The following is an 18359-nucleotide window of genomic DNA, read 5'->3' on the forward strand; positions in this document are numbered from 1 at the left end:
GGTAGCCAATGAAATAATTTGTAGAGTATCTGAAGATAAATTTAAGAAAGCCTTAAATATGAGGCCTGACCTGATTATGAATACGGGCATATATCCGGGGAGCATTCAGGGATCCAGGTGGAAATTTGAACACGCCTTTAAATGGGGTGGGGGAAAAGGAACAGACTCGTAAAATGATGGCACATGCCTATCCCTATGCGCCTAACTTCGCGCGTGTTCCACTTCCAGTTGCTCCGATAACCGATGACGCGAACTCTGGGGGATTCCGGATTGTTTATTAAATCGTGCGAATGTAATAATGCGACATATATGACACATCGCTGCACCGCCGGATTTGTATTTTAAGTTTGAATGACGCCGGTGAATCTGTATTTCACCGGTTTCGGTACAATTCGAGCACTTAAAAAGAGCAGATATTGAGCTTGTTCCAGCTGTTCCTCGTAAGTGAACCTTTCTGTTTGCCTTTGTACTATATTTATCCTGTTACTCCTTTTCTCTCTAATATCTAATTCGATATCTGTTTCATTCTAAGTGAATAGCAGATATTAAATGGAAAAGCATAACTGCGGTGCATTGAGGAATTTCAAGATGGTGATGGTTTAATGACAACTAATGAAGGATAATACCTATCTATCTAAAAGAAAAACAGATGTGATGAAATAGGAAGAAAAAAAAAGACTAAAACTTCTCTCAGCTTCAATTTGTAAAGCCAACTCGCACATGTGGTTTTTCCGAAACTATTTTATCGTTTGTTTAATCGACTGTTCGAAACTTTGAATTTATTGGAATTTATCTTACTGTTTTGTTTACAAAACATTGTATAAGAGATGAAAGATACTTTCGATATCTAAGAATAAAGTTTCGCGTCACGTGAGATTTGAGATGAATCTGGCGGTCGGAAGCTTTCGATGTACTCGTAAAAGTGACAGAGTCAAGCTAATTAGGATTTGATTTGTAAATCTTGACCTATTCAAATATTGGAGTACATTAAATAATAAATCTGCGAGGTATCTCGTTGCATATTGGTAGATATGGAGATGGAGCTTAACACTGGGTTTGTCGATATGCTCGAGAATAGACGAAGGGATTGTGACTTTTTATGGGCGACACGATCCATGGATCCGGCGTTACCACACATGTTGCCACCGGATTCAGTCTATGACAGGGAGAGGATCATACAAGCTGTCTTGCAGGACAAACAAGTCAAAGCTGCCATCGATACAATAGCGAAGACTACAGGTGTTGGAGTTAAAGATGTTGAGAATAATGCCCGTGCCATGATAAATGAGATGGCTAGTAAAGCAGATTTGGCGACTGTTCGTTGGATAGGTATATTTTTGATAAATATTGTTTTAGTTCTAATTCCTTGTATTACACACTCATTATTTTATCTTTTAATATTTTTTAAGAATTAGTTAAGAGAGACTAATTTTTTTATCAAATAATGTTTTTATTTTTTGCCTTAGGAAGATGAAATAAAATTGTACTTCTGATTCAATGATTGATGAATATTAGCACATTTGTTTCTTGCTAAATGCCTTATAATTATGTTTGGTAATTTCAGGTATTTTTATTACAAAAGCTATGAAGAGAATGTTCTCGCAGATTTACATAAATGAAATCATGCTTTCTAACTTAAAGAAAGAAACACGAATATCTCAAGCACAATATATCTACGTTCCATCGCACAGAAGTTATTTGGATTTTATTCTGTTGTCGTATATTCTCTTTTCTTACGACATGGCACTACCGAATATCGCAGCTGGCATGGATTTTTATAATATGAAAATAGTGGGAGAACTACTCCGAAAAACTGGAGCATTTTATATAAGACGTAGTTTCTCAAATGATTTATTGTACAAGCAAATTTTCCGATCATATGTTAACACTATCGTTAGTCACAGTGATAGGGCGATAGAATTTTTTATCGAAGGTACACGGAGTCGTAGTCAGAAGAGTACGATACCGAAATACGGTAGGTACGAAAAGAGTTTTAAATAATCTCAAATTATGAAAGAGAACAGATACTGAAATCTCACATCACTCTTTCACAGGTCTTCTATCCATCATTATAGAAAGTTTACTTCAAGGCGACGTGCCCGACATATATTTTGTACCTATGAGTATTAATTATGAACGCCCGCCGGAAGAATTATTATTCGTTTATGAAATGCTAGGAGTCCCGAAACCAAAAGAAAGTACGGCTAGACTTTTTCGGTCACTCTCCATTCTACAGAAACCTTTTTCTCATGGACGCATTTTCTTTAACATCGGGGAGCCAATATCCGCCAGTCAATTCGTGGATAAGACATATCGCCAAAAAAAAGTTTTACAACCTTCCTTCAAAATTCCATCATCAGTTGTGGAGAATATAGCTTATCTTATAATAGAATCGCACAAGAAGAATACTGTACTTATGCCGATCAATATTATAGCTTTACTCCTCAATGAAAAAATTCAGACGAAACCGAAAGAACTATATACACTCGATTTATTGATCCAAGACTATCAATGGTTTAAGAGCTTTGTTACTAAGTCGTTGAAAGCCTTAATATATGGAACTGAAACGTAAGTATTAAACTTTGTACAACGTATAGCTTGGAGTTGTAATTAATCTGCATGTGCAACATTATTCATTCTTAGTGTTTAATCTCGCCTATTATTTTAATTATAAGCTATAGATATAAATATTAAATGTTAATATTTAAATCTTCAGAATTCTACATTATGTATGCATAATTTGTTGCAGTACTGATAACGATATGATCAAACAGGAAATATTGGAATCTTTAAAACCGCATGATGAATTAATAGTACTTGATTCATCAAACACGTTAAAAATCAAACAAAGGCATAAAAGAATAAAACAGTTAAATTATTCAAATATTAAAGGATATCCTCTGTCTGAACAGACTTTGCAAATAGCGGTATCTGCTATTAATATTGCAATTTATAGCAATCCGATCTTAGCTTATCTAACAGAAATAGTTTTTATAACTGCAACGATAGAAGAGAATGGCATTGAAACTGGTAATTATTGTAAATATTAATAGCAATGATTTTTTTTATTTAATTACTGATGTAATAGTAAAATACAAAAATGTAATTGTTGTTTTCTTTCCATGCAAGTATAACAGATTGGAAAGGTTTACTTTATTTGTTTTTCTTATAGTTCTTTTATCAATCTCAAATTTTATTTGCAGAAGTAGCTTTGGAACGGTATGAATTGTTAAGAAGATTATTCAGCACAGAATTCGCGATGCGACCGATTGAAGACAAAACTTTAATTAAAATAGAATGGGAAAAGTCGTTAAATATATTGATATCACAGAACTGCTTGCATATAGTGAACAATTTAATTTTTATAGGAAATAACACCAAACTGTTTTCCATCTTGCATAACATTATATTACCATTCATAGACGTTGCATATGTAATATGTATCTTATTATCTGAGGTAAGAAAAATTTATCTAAACGAAACTAACTCTAATAAGAGACAATACATTAAAATTTTGTATACTTCTTCCCTTTTTAGTGGACGGAAAGAATGTCAGTCGAACTCACGGATCGGACAATCCTTGTCGAAACGCAGAAAGAAGTGGAAAGATTAATATTTGAGACTAAAGACCGGTGTCAACATCCCTATTGTTTGTCTCTTGATCTGTATAACACAACATGGTCTAGTTTATTATCGCAAGGTATCATCGCATACCAGAAACATACCAATACGTATCAAACGGATAAAGCAAAATTGACGTATCTCATCGGAGCATTGCTCGAATTACCATTACGACATCCAACGGAAACCTACGTCGATGCGTTTCCTTTAATTATTTCAACATCATCGATGGATATACAAGCTAAGTTATAACAGTTTATCGTGAAACAATGAATTTGATACATCAATACTAATAATATTAATAATAGCATTAAATTAATAACAATAATTCGATTTTAATCGTGAGATATATGTGTCGATATATCAATAGTACATTCCGCTTTAATTTCACGAGCTATAGATATGCAGGGTATGTCATTATTGGTGGTACGATCGGGAAAGGAATAATCTTACATAAAAAAAAAAAAACAATAAAAGATATCCGATTTTTTCATACAAAGCTTTGCTCTTGTAGGAGATTGAAATTCGAGAAATCGCCATTTATTTAAGTTATAATTTTTAACCCTTTTCACGGGTACATACATATATGTATAAAGTTTTCAAATCTTTTTTATTTTTAATTTTAAAATTGATTTTTTCGGAAATAAAGCTTCGTATGAAAAAATTTACCATATATTTTCGACATATTTTTTCATATAGAATCATTAATTTTCCAGCTATTCCCACCACCAATAATACACTATTTTATATTACATTTTAAAGATCAGGAACGAAACTATTAATGTTATTAAGTATCCTAGCGGTATCATCGTCGAGATCAGTGGAGCGTTTTCGTTTGCCAAGAAACACTGTGGCGGCGGTTGTAGTGGTCGTAGGCGTGTTAATATTCCGGAGGAGAAGCTGCAATGATTTCATCTTCAGTAATACACACGTCAAAGAAAATAGAGTGCAATATTTTACAGTTAGTAATAATTCTAGTCGGGAGATCTCGAGAAATATTTTTTACCATGACTAATCGAACAAGATAAACTGCAAACGTGAGGAATGATATGGCCATCAGTGTGCCTTCTATCGAAGGGAATCCTAAAGAATGATCTTCGTGATCATCGTGCCCATAATACTCGACACCTCTTATTTTACGACTTGGTGCCATAGTAGTGGTAAGGCGAGATTCTGTTGAGTATGATATATGAAAACTTCCCGCGTTTCGATAACGTGTGGAGGAGTTTGCGGGCAAATCTTACCTATCTCTGACATCAATGTTTTCTCGATCGTTTTAAGAAAATAAAGTTTTCCTTCGACCGACGCTGGCTGCGATTGCAAAGTATGGTGAACACTTTTGAGTATGTCTATAGGCAAGTATTGGAATATACCATCATCCCGCTTCGATGTATCCTTGTCGTATTTATCTTGTGACGGTTTTTGTTCGGTATTTAGTGGTGGTTGAGTCGTAAGTGTGTTAACCATTATATTCTTTGTTGGTGACATCATATCATTCTTGTTAAGTCGTTCTTGTTTGTTTAATTTATTCTAAAACATTTAAAATATTTTCAATGTCTAATCGAAAAAATAAATTATTTTGTTTGTACATGGTTTGCTTATTAATTTCAGTTATTTATCCCGTGAACGTCTTTTCGTTACCTCAGTCACAGCATCGGTGATCGTTGCAGTGCGAATCGTTGTACCGATATCTGCGAAATCGGTGATTTGATCAGGAAACAGATTCACCGGCGTTGTTGACTCCGAGACAGAATTTATCTTCTTAATCTCTGTCCTTCTATTATGCATCGCATATGTGGCTTTGACCTGACGATGATAAGCTTGGCTACCATTTCGTTGACTATCAGGAAAGTTAATGTTGTCCATGTCGCCTCGTCTGAACTTATAAAACTGATTGTGCTGTACAGAAGGTATCCTTAAAGAGTATACAAGCGATATTAATCTAGAGCGATCCAGAGAACTAACTGATGTAACTAACTTACCTGTAAATCTTTGTTTCGTCCGAGAACTGCGGCATGTCCACCCATTCCGCTACGATAATATTAAGGAAAAGTATTATGGTACACAGAGCGCAAAACGTGCCGCGCACAAACATATTTGGATATAATGTTATTTATTATTGTACGTTATCCCGCGGGCGAAACGCATCTCATTCTTGTCACTAATCAAGTAACACGTGAACTTCTCCAAGTCTCTACTGCGTATCTGTAATTCAGAAACTGTCCGGTGTCGGGCATGGATATGCTGCAGGTGACACGCGCGAAGAGACACCATTATTTCCAGCAGAGATGTTCTGTTAGGATTAAAGAGAACGAAACGGCTGATGATGCTCACGCGTCGGAAACGGTCGTTACAGAAAAGACCACTTCCTTATGTCTCTTTCTTTTCTATAATTTATTTCGCATGATGCTAATTCAATTTGTCATGATTTGTTTTTTTTCTCATGACATTGATGGAAACGTGATTTTCCAAAAAAGGTTTTAAGGAACGCATTCACGGGGAATAAATAATGTAACGGTATATTCACTTTCTGGATGAGTAAGGCAAATTCTGTTTATTGGTACCATTTTCGGATAGAAGGCTTAGAGCGATATACAAATTAATTTAATATCAAAACTCACACGTGGCACTGAAAAGCCATCTTCTCCTCCGTTCAATCTAACGCGTTACGAAGAGAAACGTGCTCATACATGAATATGAACATGCTGCCGCTTGTTATGATTATCTTTCATTACTATTACCATAAAAAGAATATATAAATTGAGATTTTCATCTGGCACTAAGTACATAAGCCGGCAATCTACATATATTGTTCAAGATGTTTGCAGTTACGTTTTTTTTTAGATCTCAGGATATCTCAGATTGGGTAATATACGCATCATCTAACTGCACGATACATCGCTTTCTTGGTTCATAACTTTCTTGGTTCATAAAATACTAAGTTCATTTAAAGTATGGAATGAAATGTAAGTCGAATTTGCGTGCAATTACATGAGAGTTAATAAAACTCTTTTCGTATTATATGTTGCTTATTTATATATACGATATATCCTGCCTTCCAACCACGAATGCGTAAAAGCATAAAATTAGCGCGATAGTAAGTATAAGAGATTACAATTACAGCATTTGTTCCTACACACATTGGAGTATTTTCCTTCCTCTTATGCGGGAAGAACATTTAAATGCCTGGCATTAAATGCATCGAGTATTGTAAATGCGTTTTCCATGAGTACGAGGTTGATCGCATACACACGACTTAAGAAATTATATTTGCATAGCGTAAGTAGACTCTTCTTAAGTATAGGTGCGTACAATATGCGCATAAGACATTGATCTACAATATTCTACGAGTAAGGTTACGATAAACTTTTTAAAAGTTATTATAAAATATAACAATTAACGCGCCTGTTGACGCGCACGCTTATATATCTCTTATGTTACAAGTATATCGATTATCTCTTTATGTTTTTATCGTCATTTTACATTGTGATATCCTCATTGGATATATAATATTTACTCTGTTCTTAAGGAACGTAAAAATCACACTATTGCATTACACGATATAAAATGAGAAACGATTTTCTACGCTACTACTTATAAAGGTTATTAAAGGTATAGGCCGCATTTTTAAGGGTATTATGCCAATTTATGATCCAATACATACTCAGCTATTCGAAATCGAATATATTCTCTTTATATAGGAGTTATTAAATATAGAAATATTTGCTCCGGAAAGATTGCACCTTATCTTTACCTCAGCTATCTATGACATATTTTAAATAGATTCATTTGAATAAATCAATTATTAGGCTAGTGCAAAAGCTTCGTCGTTTTTTTACATTAAATTTTTTTATATTAATTCTGATTTAAATAAATAAATGGATCTAAATTCTTTAAAAAGATATTTAAAAATGTTTTTTTTTTTAAATAGAGAATAATATACATTGGAATTAATAAAAATAGCTTCGAGTTTATGCAATTTCGTTTTCGAATTTATTTAATGAATATGACAAACCTTTCTTGCATCATCTTAATAATTTTAATAAGTTCTCTCGCATATAATATTAATTTCTAGCTTGTTAATATAAGTCAACCTCATTTCTCTCGTATTGACTACTGATACAATCATCGTTCCACATCATTGATAAGCAAATTTTATAAAGAGAATACGTAACCACCGCATTTAAGTATATCCATTTCATTCAACGACATATTAATGTTATGCAATGAAAAACAATATATATATATATTTTTTAAAGCTACAAAGCTTGGATTATAAATAACCAAATTAATATAGAGATTCGCCAATCGTTGCTAACAAAAATTGAGATATACACATATCACCGTTTTGTGCTTCTTATAATACTTTAAAAATTAACATGTATTAACATATACTTTAACTTAATAACATGATTAATTTTTTTAATAAAAAAACATCTATCTCTTGGAATCAATATCATAATTTTTAAGATGTATGCAAGTCTTAATTTCGAAAAAAATCTTTAAGAATTTCAAATGATCTTTTTTTTTCAAATATTTAAAACGGATCAAAATTATAATATAATTTGTAAAGATTGAAGCTGTTAACAGACAACTTTTATGTCTTTATCAACTATTCTTTTTGATCGATATTTATATTGTAGTAATCTATATATGTCAATATATCTTAATATCAGTGACTATATCTATACCCATACATAGAACTTTTAAAAATTGAGATTAAAAAATGTAACTTTTCCTTCATAAATATTTAAATAATTTAAAATACTAAATTAATCGTATAATCATTACAATTATTAAAATATATTAAATTACATTAATTATAACTATTAATAATTTAATAATTTCAATTTAAAATAAAAAAATATATTAATTTACATATAAAAATATAAAAATAAACTAATTTTTAAAACAATTTATATGAAAAAAACAGTATTTTATTGCATGGGTAAGTTACATTCACTATTAATTTGCTATAAATGCAACTAAAATTTTCAGCTATGTATACCATAAATTGTAAATTATAAGTTATATGTTAATACATAGGAATAAATTTAAAATTATTATTATGCATTAAAAAGTAAATTATACCAATAAAATATAAAGTCACCCCAAAAAGAGCCGATAAAAATTAATAAATTTATAAAATATGTAAAATGTTTTATAAAATAAAGTTATCCTCTAAATATAATGTAAAATTAAAGCAATAAAAATGTCTACATTGTTATAACGTAGTTTAAGTAGCTTACATAGAGACAATCTCTACAAATAACATTTAAAGTAGGTATTTAAAATGGAATTGGTTAGAAACCTACTAAACACAAACGCGGTATACATTTCTACATATTTAACAAAGATGTCTGTAAATCATTTTTCGCTTATCATTTTTATTTATCACTACGTATATACCGCGAATCAAAATCCTTTTGTGCTAGGACCACTTTGTGGGAATGTTAACGTTATGGAAGTTTTTTGAATGTTTAATAATATTATTAAATATTTTGGAGTAGCAGTATCCCGAAATGCAAATTCAGAATGCCAATATCGATTCTATTCTAAAACGGAGAATGACATATTCGGGATATCGCCCGAAAGACAAAGTTGTACTAGTTTTCACGTACTTTTACTGAGTCAGGCACGAATAAACCGTCGTAGAGTGGCTCGAGCATATCGAGCCCAGCCTTTGTGTAGTGACAAGGAAGTCGGTAATGCCTCGATGTTCAAAACAGGCGAACAGTTCTGTCATGTCTCGTGATTACTGTACGCCATCCAACGTGCGTCGTCACTTTCGTGAGTCAAGTAGCGATAGCCAACTTTCTGCTCCAATTTTCTCAAGTCACACCATGTTTGATAATCCTTAGAAAAAGGAATTTTTTAATAATAATCATGCAATCAAAATAAAATAAAGATAATCAATTGAGGTATAAAAATAATGCTTACTTGTAACCACACGTGTTGCAAACTTCTATCTACGGTATATCTCTTCCGCTGCTTGACTTGCAGAAGGTTATTGATTAAATCAATAGCTGAAAGACAAAGAAATAATATGAAAGAAATATGTAGGTTCATATTATTGAGAAAAAAAACATAATTTCTTATATGCTAATATTATATTACAAAAGTAATTTGCAGAGAAATAATAAAAATGTTAATCACCATCGCTTGAAATTTCCTTCCAAGGAGTTGGCGGATACATAAAGGCAGCATTCTGAATCTGTTCATTAATGTCCTCTTCTTCGTTAAAGGGGAACGTGCCGCTTAATGACACGTATATAATTACGCCAACGCTCCACATATCTAAGGACCGATTATAGCCTTTATTTCGCAAAACTTCTGGTGCTAAGTACGCCGGCGTACCGACGACACTTCTCCGAAAGCTCTTCTCGCCGATTATCCGCGCGAATCCAAAGTCGCATAATTTCACCTGGGTGAAGTCCGTGTCGCTGCTCAGTAACACGTTCTCCGGCTTCAAATCGCAGTGCACGATGTTCTTGCTGTGAAGATGTTTCAATGCAACTAGAATTTGTGTCACGAGGAATTTGGTTATTCGTTCGCTGAGTCGTCCTTTTTCGGAACTCAAGATCATTTCCAGCATATCGCCCTTCAGTTTCTCCATCACTACGAATATCCGCTCTGTTGTTTCAAACATACGTTCCAAATTTACCACTCCGCTATGCGATAGATTTTGTAGGATTGCTACTTCGTTTTTCAGTTGGGCTTCTTGCTTAGTGGGAAAACGTAATTTATCGATGACTTTTATGGCCACCGCGCGACCGCTCTTACGATGAACACCTCCGTAAACTATGCCGAATTGTCCGGATCCTAAAACTTCATCTGGGAAGATCTGATATAGTTGTGACATATCGGTAACGTTTTCTTCGGGTTCAGTAATTTCAGCAGGTTCTTCTTGATCTATATAACACACAACGCATTCATTTCAATAATTCATTTTATCACACACAATACCTTCTGTATTATTTATCTCCAAAAAACAAAAGTAATATCTTATTACGAAATACTGTTGTAAATAATAAAAAAATAAATAAAATATAAACTAATAAAAGGCGTAAAAAATATCTCGGGTTATTATTTTGCACAGTGTCACGATAGCAAACTAAATATACATACTAGTTGACACAGTTACAGGCATAAGTGCTTGTCTAATAGTAGTTTCCCACGATCTAGCTATGTGAGCTCCGATACCACTTTCGGGAGGAGAGACTTGGCCGCAATTATCTCCGTATGATGGATCCTCCCCAACATAGTAATCGGCATTGGCAGTTTTTAGCTCAAAGCAATGCATTATATCTACAATACAAAGTACGCAAAGTGTGTAAAAAAGTTCAACTCAGAAAAGCTTGTTGTCTGACACAAAATCTTAAAAAAAGAGGGAAAGAAAGAAAAAATGCACATAAAATTGATAATAACTAATATTAGAAATAACTTCTAATTCGTTTACAAATAAGAACGCACATGAACGAGGTGTTTTAGCAGTTTCAATTGCTGAAATTTCAGCCAATGGTATCTCCTTGTAATATTTAGAACCATTCTCGCTTTGGAATAGTGTTATAGCTTTTGTGTCAAGCCGCCAATAATGTTTTTTTTTCTAAAAAGATTGATAAATAATTTCATTTAAGTCTACACATTTATATTCACAGTAATTAATAACTTAAATAATATCAGAAAATATTAGAATAATTATATAATTTCCAGTGTTTCTATGAATACTTACAACTGGATCGCGATTTGTGAAATGTACCATCCAACCTTCTTTTAATACCTTAGACCCACGTTTCTTAGTATGTTTCACACTTTGTACTATTCGCATTAATGGAATGTTGTTACTTGGTGTAGAATTACAGCTTTTTTAATGAAAAAAAAAGCATGATATTAGAAAAATGACAAATATAAATTTTAAATAAATAAAAATCAAATTGTTACAGTAGGAATTTACCTCGAGCGTCGTGATTTCTGACTTTCATCATAAGCAATGTCATCGTTACATCGTGCATGATCCTGTAATCACATAATTTCAATGTTATAAAACTTTTTCTAAAAATTATATCTTCATTTTTCGCAATCATTTGTTGGAAAGAGAACGAACAACTTACTAGATAATAATTAGGTATCTTATTTTCATTATTTATGAACGATGCATCTTGTGTTGGAGGCGACGATTCTGTGTCACTGTCAGCATCAGCTTCCTCATTTCTAATATCACATTTTGTTTCTAATTCACTGCCAACACCGCTATCTGTATATTCGCCTAGGAAAACATTTTTAATTTATTATATATGTATGTGTGAACATAAAAACAAATTGTTTGAATTTATGTACAAAGTATTCTACCTATATTATCTCGTGGATTTTCTCCGGTACAGTCTTTTGGTATTTTATCCATACATTTTTTGTGCGTATTGTATTTACAATCTTTACACTGAAGGCCTTGTTTAAATATACCCTTTAGCAATTTTTTACAGTACCCACATACGGTTGGGCGTGTATATGTGTGAACTACGAATGTGTGCGGAATTTTTATTCGCGTTGCGAGCTCTCGCTCCACCCAAACGGGCCGTCCTCCAAATATCGGCGAAGAGGACTGTTTTGGTGCCATTATACTTGGTATTGCCTACAAGACAGTATACACTTTATTCAGACACACAAAGAATTTCGCAAATAAAAAAGAATAAGAAAAATATCAAGCCGTATTTATTTGTTTCCAATGTGTATACATTAAATTAAAATCAAATTATATATTTTCGCTCATACCAATGTACTATTATTTTGGCTTGTGTTAAATGTACTATTTGAACTGTGATTATCGTCGGTATTGCTTGTCAGGCTGCTAGTGGAACCCTGACTCGGCGATCTTGGAACATTCAGCATGGCCGAACTACGCCGTCTTTGACTTGCATCTTGTGAACAGTTGTTCGGTACTTTAATGACGCATCTTTTGTGATAGTTCATACCACAACCTACAAAATTAAATAAGCATTTTATTACTGTTAGATGACAAAGATTGCATAAAAAGCATACATTTGACTCAGTAAAAATTATAAAATATTTATCATAAATTTACCTTCACACTTGAGACCTTGTCGAACAAGTCCAAATAGCATTTCACCACAAAAATCGCAAAATGTTGGTACTTTGTAGGAATGCACTGCTAAGGTATGAGGTCGAATGGGAACGTATTCGCTTGGCACTTGTGCTAAAATGTCAAACAATTTTTTTTATAACTATACATATTTAAAAAAATTAAAATTTGAAAACCATTGCAACACACAAGCTTTTCTTACCAGTCAACACGATTTCTACCAATGTCTCGTCAACTACTTCCGTAGCGTTTGTAACCAACTGCAAAACATTTGTGGAATTGTAATCGTGCTTGAATAAAATTAATCTCTCAAACAGATGATTCAATCCGTGCTCCGGACACTTGGTGTTTATAAAATCACAGGCGAGATCTTTCAGGGCCTTAAGAGTAAGCGTGCTGCTGTCGACCGTGACCGTGTCACGTATCAGACCAAACTGGAATAAAAATGTAACTTCTGCTCCCTCCATGATGCTTCGCAAATTTTTTCCTGTAATGTATACACGAACTCATAAGTACATAGATTAAAACTGTAATACTTAAAAATTAGTAATATATTTTAATTTTCTGTCCATACAGAGTATAGAAGCTTGAATTTGTAATATTATTGCAATGTTGATGTAATATTTTTGAAATGTTACAATATTGCTGCAATGTTGCTGGAATAATTTGTACTATATGAAAAGTTCTGGTTTTATTAAAATTAATTAAAACAACAATTAATTAAGATTTATTTCTCCTCTTTATATATATAGTAGAAAATTTGTAATTTATAATATATATTTAAAAGTTACAAGAGAAACAGTGAATAAAGGATTTATATTTTCAGAGCACCAAGATAGAAAAAATAAGCCAGATGTATAGCAGATGTGTAAATAAATATCCGGAATAATGAAAAAATAAATTAATTGCGAGAGAGGATTATAAAAATACCTGAACAAATATGTTCAGTGTATTATAATGATTTATGTGCAAAAATAATTAAATCACTCATTATGCCTTCTCTCTCTGCCGTAATGTCAAAGAGTCATCGGCGAAGGAGCCTCTTATTCACGATTTCCACGCTGGCTGATTTTTTTCCCATGCAAGTGAATCATTCATCGTTCCAAATGACATGCGTGAAGCGTCCCGACGAGAGAGATGCGATAATCTCCTTGCGTGTCATACAAAAGTATCCTCTATAATGTGGCTTATCCGGCGCACAAGGAGTTTCGTAATCGACCTATGCAACACGTCCGGTTCGTCCCGTGCGAATTCTCGCGAAGCGAGGAAAAAGCGAAGATAGAAAGAGAGAGAGAGAGAAAAAAGATAGAAAGGAGAGAGAATGACGGGACGGGAGGTAAGCGTAGAAGCGAGCGACAAAGAGTTATGCGCACACCGACGAATCCCCGAGTCCGGGGATCGACTCCTTACATACTTCCTCGTGCGCCTCGTCGGCTCCGACTCGGATGTGCGACGCGGCTGTTCTCCTTCACCTCAGGAACGCGGTGGCATAATTGACAGAACGATCGCGAGCCAGCCAGCGAGCGGGTGTCACTGTCGTGCGCGCCGTCAAGTCCATGCCTGACACACATTCGCCGATGACATTTTACAGTTATCTCCAGGTGACCGACCCACCTTGACGTAAAACCCTCTCCGGTGCCAGTGCAGCCAGTTATCCGTCGCGGCAATACGCACGCCACTTCCGGGGGCCTTCACGACCAACAGCGCTCCCGAGAGTTCCGAGAGACTTACTGCCAGAGTTACTATCGAGGCGGCATTTCTCAAATGATAAGTCGAAATGAATGTGGATGATAACAACAAAGAAATACCTGAGAAATAGATGTGTTTTAGATGAAATTTATTGAAAATCTCTCTCTATGTGCACAAAATGTGTACGTTGAACTATGTAGAGAAAAAAGTCTCTAGTATCTATAATATATTTTTCATATTTGCAAAACTATTTTTGTCTTTATTCCTACGCCAAAGAATAATAAAAGTTATTTTTCGAACTTAAAGAGAGAGGGAGAGACAAGTATCATCTCAATAATTAAACAGATATTGTAAAATTTTATTAACATATATAAATTAAAATGTGAAAATATTATAAGATCAAAGTTTAAAGATTTTTTAAATGATCAAGATTATATAGATATATTAGAATGTAAGGGAAAAATAAAGACAAATATTTATTACTTATCGAGTGTCATTGGTTGAAAAGTTCATAAAGACAAAATATATATCTACTCTTTCTTTCTTTCCCTTTTTCCTTCCTTTTCCTCTCTTATTGCAGAAAAAGAAAACAAAAGCTTTAGAAAAGAACGAATGATACATATATTTATTATTGACGACAAGTTTGTCAATGCTTCGCGAGAAGTGAATGTATCCAAAGACGATAATTAAATCGAGTTCGACATTATATCTTATAATTAGTGCGGTTTGTCTGTAATTGCGAGTGATTCTCGTGCAATTTTTTAATTTGTACATTTTCATGTCTCCAGAGAAAAATAAGCAGAAGAAAGAGAAGGAGACAGCAATGCCATCGATGGAGAGAGCAATTATACAATCGATGGAAGTAGCATTGCAACCGATCATTGATACTACTATAATATCGAATGTGACGAGTTTTTCTTATACCGTGGTCCGCACCTTGAAACGGCAAGAGTTTAATTTCACATGGGTATAATATTAGATTTTGACAGTTACTTAATTTCAAAGCTAAATATTCATCAAGTATATATATTGATATGTAGATTGTATATATAATTATACTTTTACGCGTACTGTCTAAAACTTTTAGAGTGAATCTCACTTTGACGAGTGAAATCTTACTTTCATAAATTGAAAATTGAGCCACTCTTTTTCAAGACTGGATCAATGTTCACTCTTTAGAGTGAAATTCCATTCCAAAAATTTTAAAAATATGATACAATTCCTATATTTTGAAAATAATTGTATTAAATATAACTCTTTCTTCATTCGATATATATTAATACACTAATGAATTATTTGCATTATCCGAAGTAATAATTGGAATACGTCATACATTATATTGTATACATTCAGTGAAATGTGAAAAAGATATGCAAGTTAGTCAGTTTAATATTTTTTGTAGAACATAATTGAAAAGGGATTTAATAAATCAGCGCCCGGGAAAGAATATGAAATTTCATACATCACAATCAAACAGGCGGCGTCTTTTCTAAATAAACTCATTAGGAAAACACCTTGCTTTCAGGTAATAAATGTTATTTTAAAAGTTTAATTCTTACCACTTTTAATAAAATTAGTACAAATTAATAATCTGAAATATTTATAAACATTTCGTTATGAATGCTTTGAAAGTATGTACATACAATCACAAGATCCGTGATTTCTCAAAATCTGTAAGTATCTATTATATGCAAGTGTGTATAAAAATAAGATCCATCAATTAGTATAAAAAGTATAATTTCTCATTTTATATATTAAAAAGACTTAAAATATAATTATAACTATAAATCAAAATAAATTACATATTATAGATATTTGCTATATACAGTGATAACATAACTGAAAAATTGTTATTTTTTTACCTGCTTGTAAAAAAGAAACGGGAACATATAAAGCAGAAAAAACGTACTTTTATCTTTCTACAATCAGTTATTACATCAAAATTGCAAAATTTCAAAATTAATATTAGAAAATTTTAATGATTCAAAACATTTGAATTCATTTTCTGCAAAATTTCGTTTTTTGAGTTGCATTGTTGTTGCAAATGAACGATTTGCAATTTAAGTACTATTTTAAATAATAATCTTACCGTATATTATACACATAAATTATAGATTAAAAAAATGTCAATTTGATCCCCACATCCCCCCCTCTCACTCTCTCTCTTTCTCTTGCAATGCAAAATATAAATAAAGAATCTTTTAAGAGTATTTATTAATCGAGTCTATGATTGTTTTAGAGCGAACGCATACTTAACGGAAGTGGTTTCAATATTTATCTGAAGAAAGAACTTTATCAAATTACCGATAGCATCAAAGCACGCGGCGTGGTTTACTCTTTGCTACACCTATCGGATGAGCAGAAATGTAAAGGTGTTATAACAATCTCATCTGGCAGCTTTGCATTTACTCTCTGTCATTATGCATTTCGATATGAAATACCGGTGACGGTGGTGATGCCGACAACAACAACAGCAAAAAGAGTCCAGATGTGCCAAGATGTTCTATTAGCACGAGTGCTTATCAGAGGTGGTAACTTACTAGAAGCTCATCATGCCGCTTTAGATATCGCCATAAGGGAAGGCTTATTTTATCTTGACGGGTATTCTTCTTTAGCAAAATCTTATAAAAAATTTGATTGGACGCATTCATTGCGTACTTATGCGTGTTAAAACCGTCGTACACAAATTATTGACGTAAATATGTGTTTAACATAAATATAAAAACAGGTTAAACTGCGAAATCTTTAATACATGTTAAGCTATTAAGTAAAAATATATGTTTTTAATCATTTAAAATATTTGTATTTTATTTTTAAATCAGATTAAGTCAATGTACAACGGTTTTAATATAATATGCGCTATTAGTGCATCCAATTGAATTTGCTATTTGTGTATTAAGTGAAAATACTTTTTCGTTAAAAAATAATATTTTCATCAATGTTATGTACCTATTTTCTGTATGTTTCTAATTTTATCACTCGAAAATTCGTTAACTTGAAGGACATTGATTAATAGTTTTCTTATCATATTTCATTATTGCCGCAAAAGATCATACTCATTTTGTTAATAATAAGTTCTTAAGTGAATTATTTAATATTTCTTCGATAGGAACGATCATCCAAACATGATTATTGGTCAAGCCACCTTGGGCATAGAAATCATGAACCAACAAAGTAAGATTGATGCGGTGCTTTTACCGACGACAATTGAAGGTTGCGGATTAACAACAGCTATTGCAATAGCTATTAAAGGGTGCAATTCAAAAATAACAGTTATTGTAAGTTAATAACTTCTATATAATTGTCATTTATACTGTTTCACTAATTAGTTATATCAAGGAAAAAGATTGTATTCACTTCCCAGTGAGAAATGATAATGGAATCGACGTCGATTCCATTGTCATTTCTGACTGGGTTAGATAAATTTGTAGTATAATTTTAATTCTTAGGAAGTTCGAGGTACAAGTTTTGATTTATTCCAAGACGTGAAGAAACAAACGGATTTACTTAATGAATTGAATATTATTCGTCCGAAAGAGTATATAGTGTGTCCTTTAAGAAACATGCCGCATTCCGTGATCGATAGGTTTATTTCGGTAGATCCAAAGTCGATTCATTTTGCATCCATACATCTACACAAAAATGAATGTTACTACGACTGTTATGGAGCAATTGCTTTAGCTGCAATTTTATCTGGTCAGCTTGATGATCTACACGGAAAAAGGTAACTTCTTGTTCCGATAGTTTTCTCGAATTTATTAATTTATTAATTTCGTAGCAACGCGTTTTACATGTTTTATAATCATAATGTATGCACTACACTGAAAAAAAAAATTGGCTGCTGCAGCAAATTAGATGGTAAAATATGGCATAGCATTTTTAATTGATTGTATCAGTCAATTTTTGGTTGTGTTAGCCTATCGAAATCCTATACTAACATTGCGGATAGGCT

The 18359-nt window shown here is 32.8% G+C and overlaps 4 protein-coding genes across 5 annotated transcripts; 2 read left to right on the forward strand and 2 right to left on the reverse strand.

Moving 5' to 3' along the window:
• Positions 1-854: 854 nt before the first annotated feature.
• Dhap-at (dihydroxyacetone phosphate acyltransferase) lies at positions 855-4113 on the forward strand. The gene is made up of 6 exons (XM_018452400.1): positions 855-1329; positions 1565-1975; positions 2055-2568; positions 2750-3030; positions 3204-3457; positions 3538-4113. The coding sequence occupies exons 1-6, from the start codon at positions 1032-1034 to the stop codon at positions 3871-3873; spliced, it is 2094 nt and encodes a 697-aa protein (XP_018307902.1). The 5' UTR covers positions 855-1031; the 3' UTR covers positions 3874-4113.
• A 248-nt stretch (positions 4114-4361) lies between these two features.
• On the reverse strand, positions 4362-7452 carry LOC108725388 (uncharacterized). Its single transcript, XM_018452389.1, is given in 5 exon segments — positions 4362-4521; positions 4628-4845; positions 4848-5151; positions 5263-5536; positions 5604-7452. Coding segments are annotated over 5 exon segments (1053 nt in total). The 5' UTR covers positions 5717-7452; the 3' UTR covers positions 4362-4377.
• Positions 7453-8987: 1535 nt separating this feature from the next.
• Positions 8988-14421, reverse strand: PKD (serine/threonine-protein kinase D3). 2 transcript variants are annotated; one of them, XM_018452405.1, is made up of 13 exons: positions 14133-14421; positions 12921-13205; positions 12701-12832; positions 12391-12596; positions 11971-12250; positions 11733-11887; positions 11576-11637; positions 11354-11483; positions 11095-11227; positions 10750-10929; positions 9778-10533; positions 9562-9647; positions 8988-9477 (listed from the first exon to the last, which is right to left on the reverse strand). In XM_018452405.1, the coding sequence occupies exons 1-13, from the start codon at positions 14287-14289 to the stop codon at positions 9364-9366; spliced, it is 2676 nt and encodes an 891-aa protein (XP_018307907.1). In that variant the 5' UTR covers positions 14290-14421; the 3' UTR covers positions 8988-9363. The 2 variants fall into 2 exon arrangements, with proteins under 2 accessions (XP_018307907.1, XP_018307908.1); XM_018452406.1 differs by lacking the exon at positions 10750-10929.
• Positions 14422-15185: 764 nt separating this feature from the next.
• Positions 15186-18135, forward strand: LOC108725381 (L-threonine dehydratase catabolic TdcB). Its single transcript, XM_018452383.1, has 5 exons — positions 15186-15374; positions 15810-15932; positions 16647-17008; positions 17517-17685; positions 17857-18135. The coding sequence occupies exons 1-5, from the start codon at positions 15186-15188 to the stop codon at positions 18133-18135; spliced, it is 1122 nt and encodes a 373-aa protein (XP_018307885.1).
• Positions 18136-18359: the final 224 nt, after the last annotated feature.

Source organism: Mycetomoellerius zeteki, unplaced genomic scaffold (assembly GCF_001594055.1).
Source record: "Mycetomoellerius zeteki isolate Tzet28-1 unplaced genomic scaffold, Tzet1.0 scaffold345, whole genome shotgun sequence".
In the NCBI taxonomy this organism is placed as follows: domain Eukaryota; kingdom Metazoa; phylum Arthropoda; class Insecta; order Hymenoptera; family Formicidae; genus Mycetomoellerius; species Mycetomoellerius zeteki.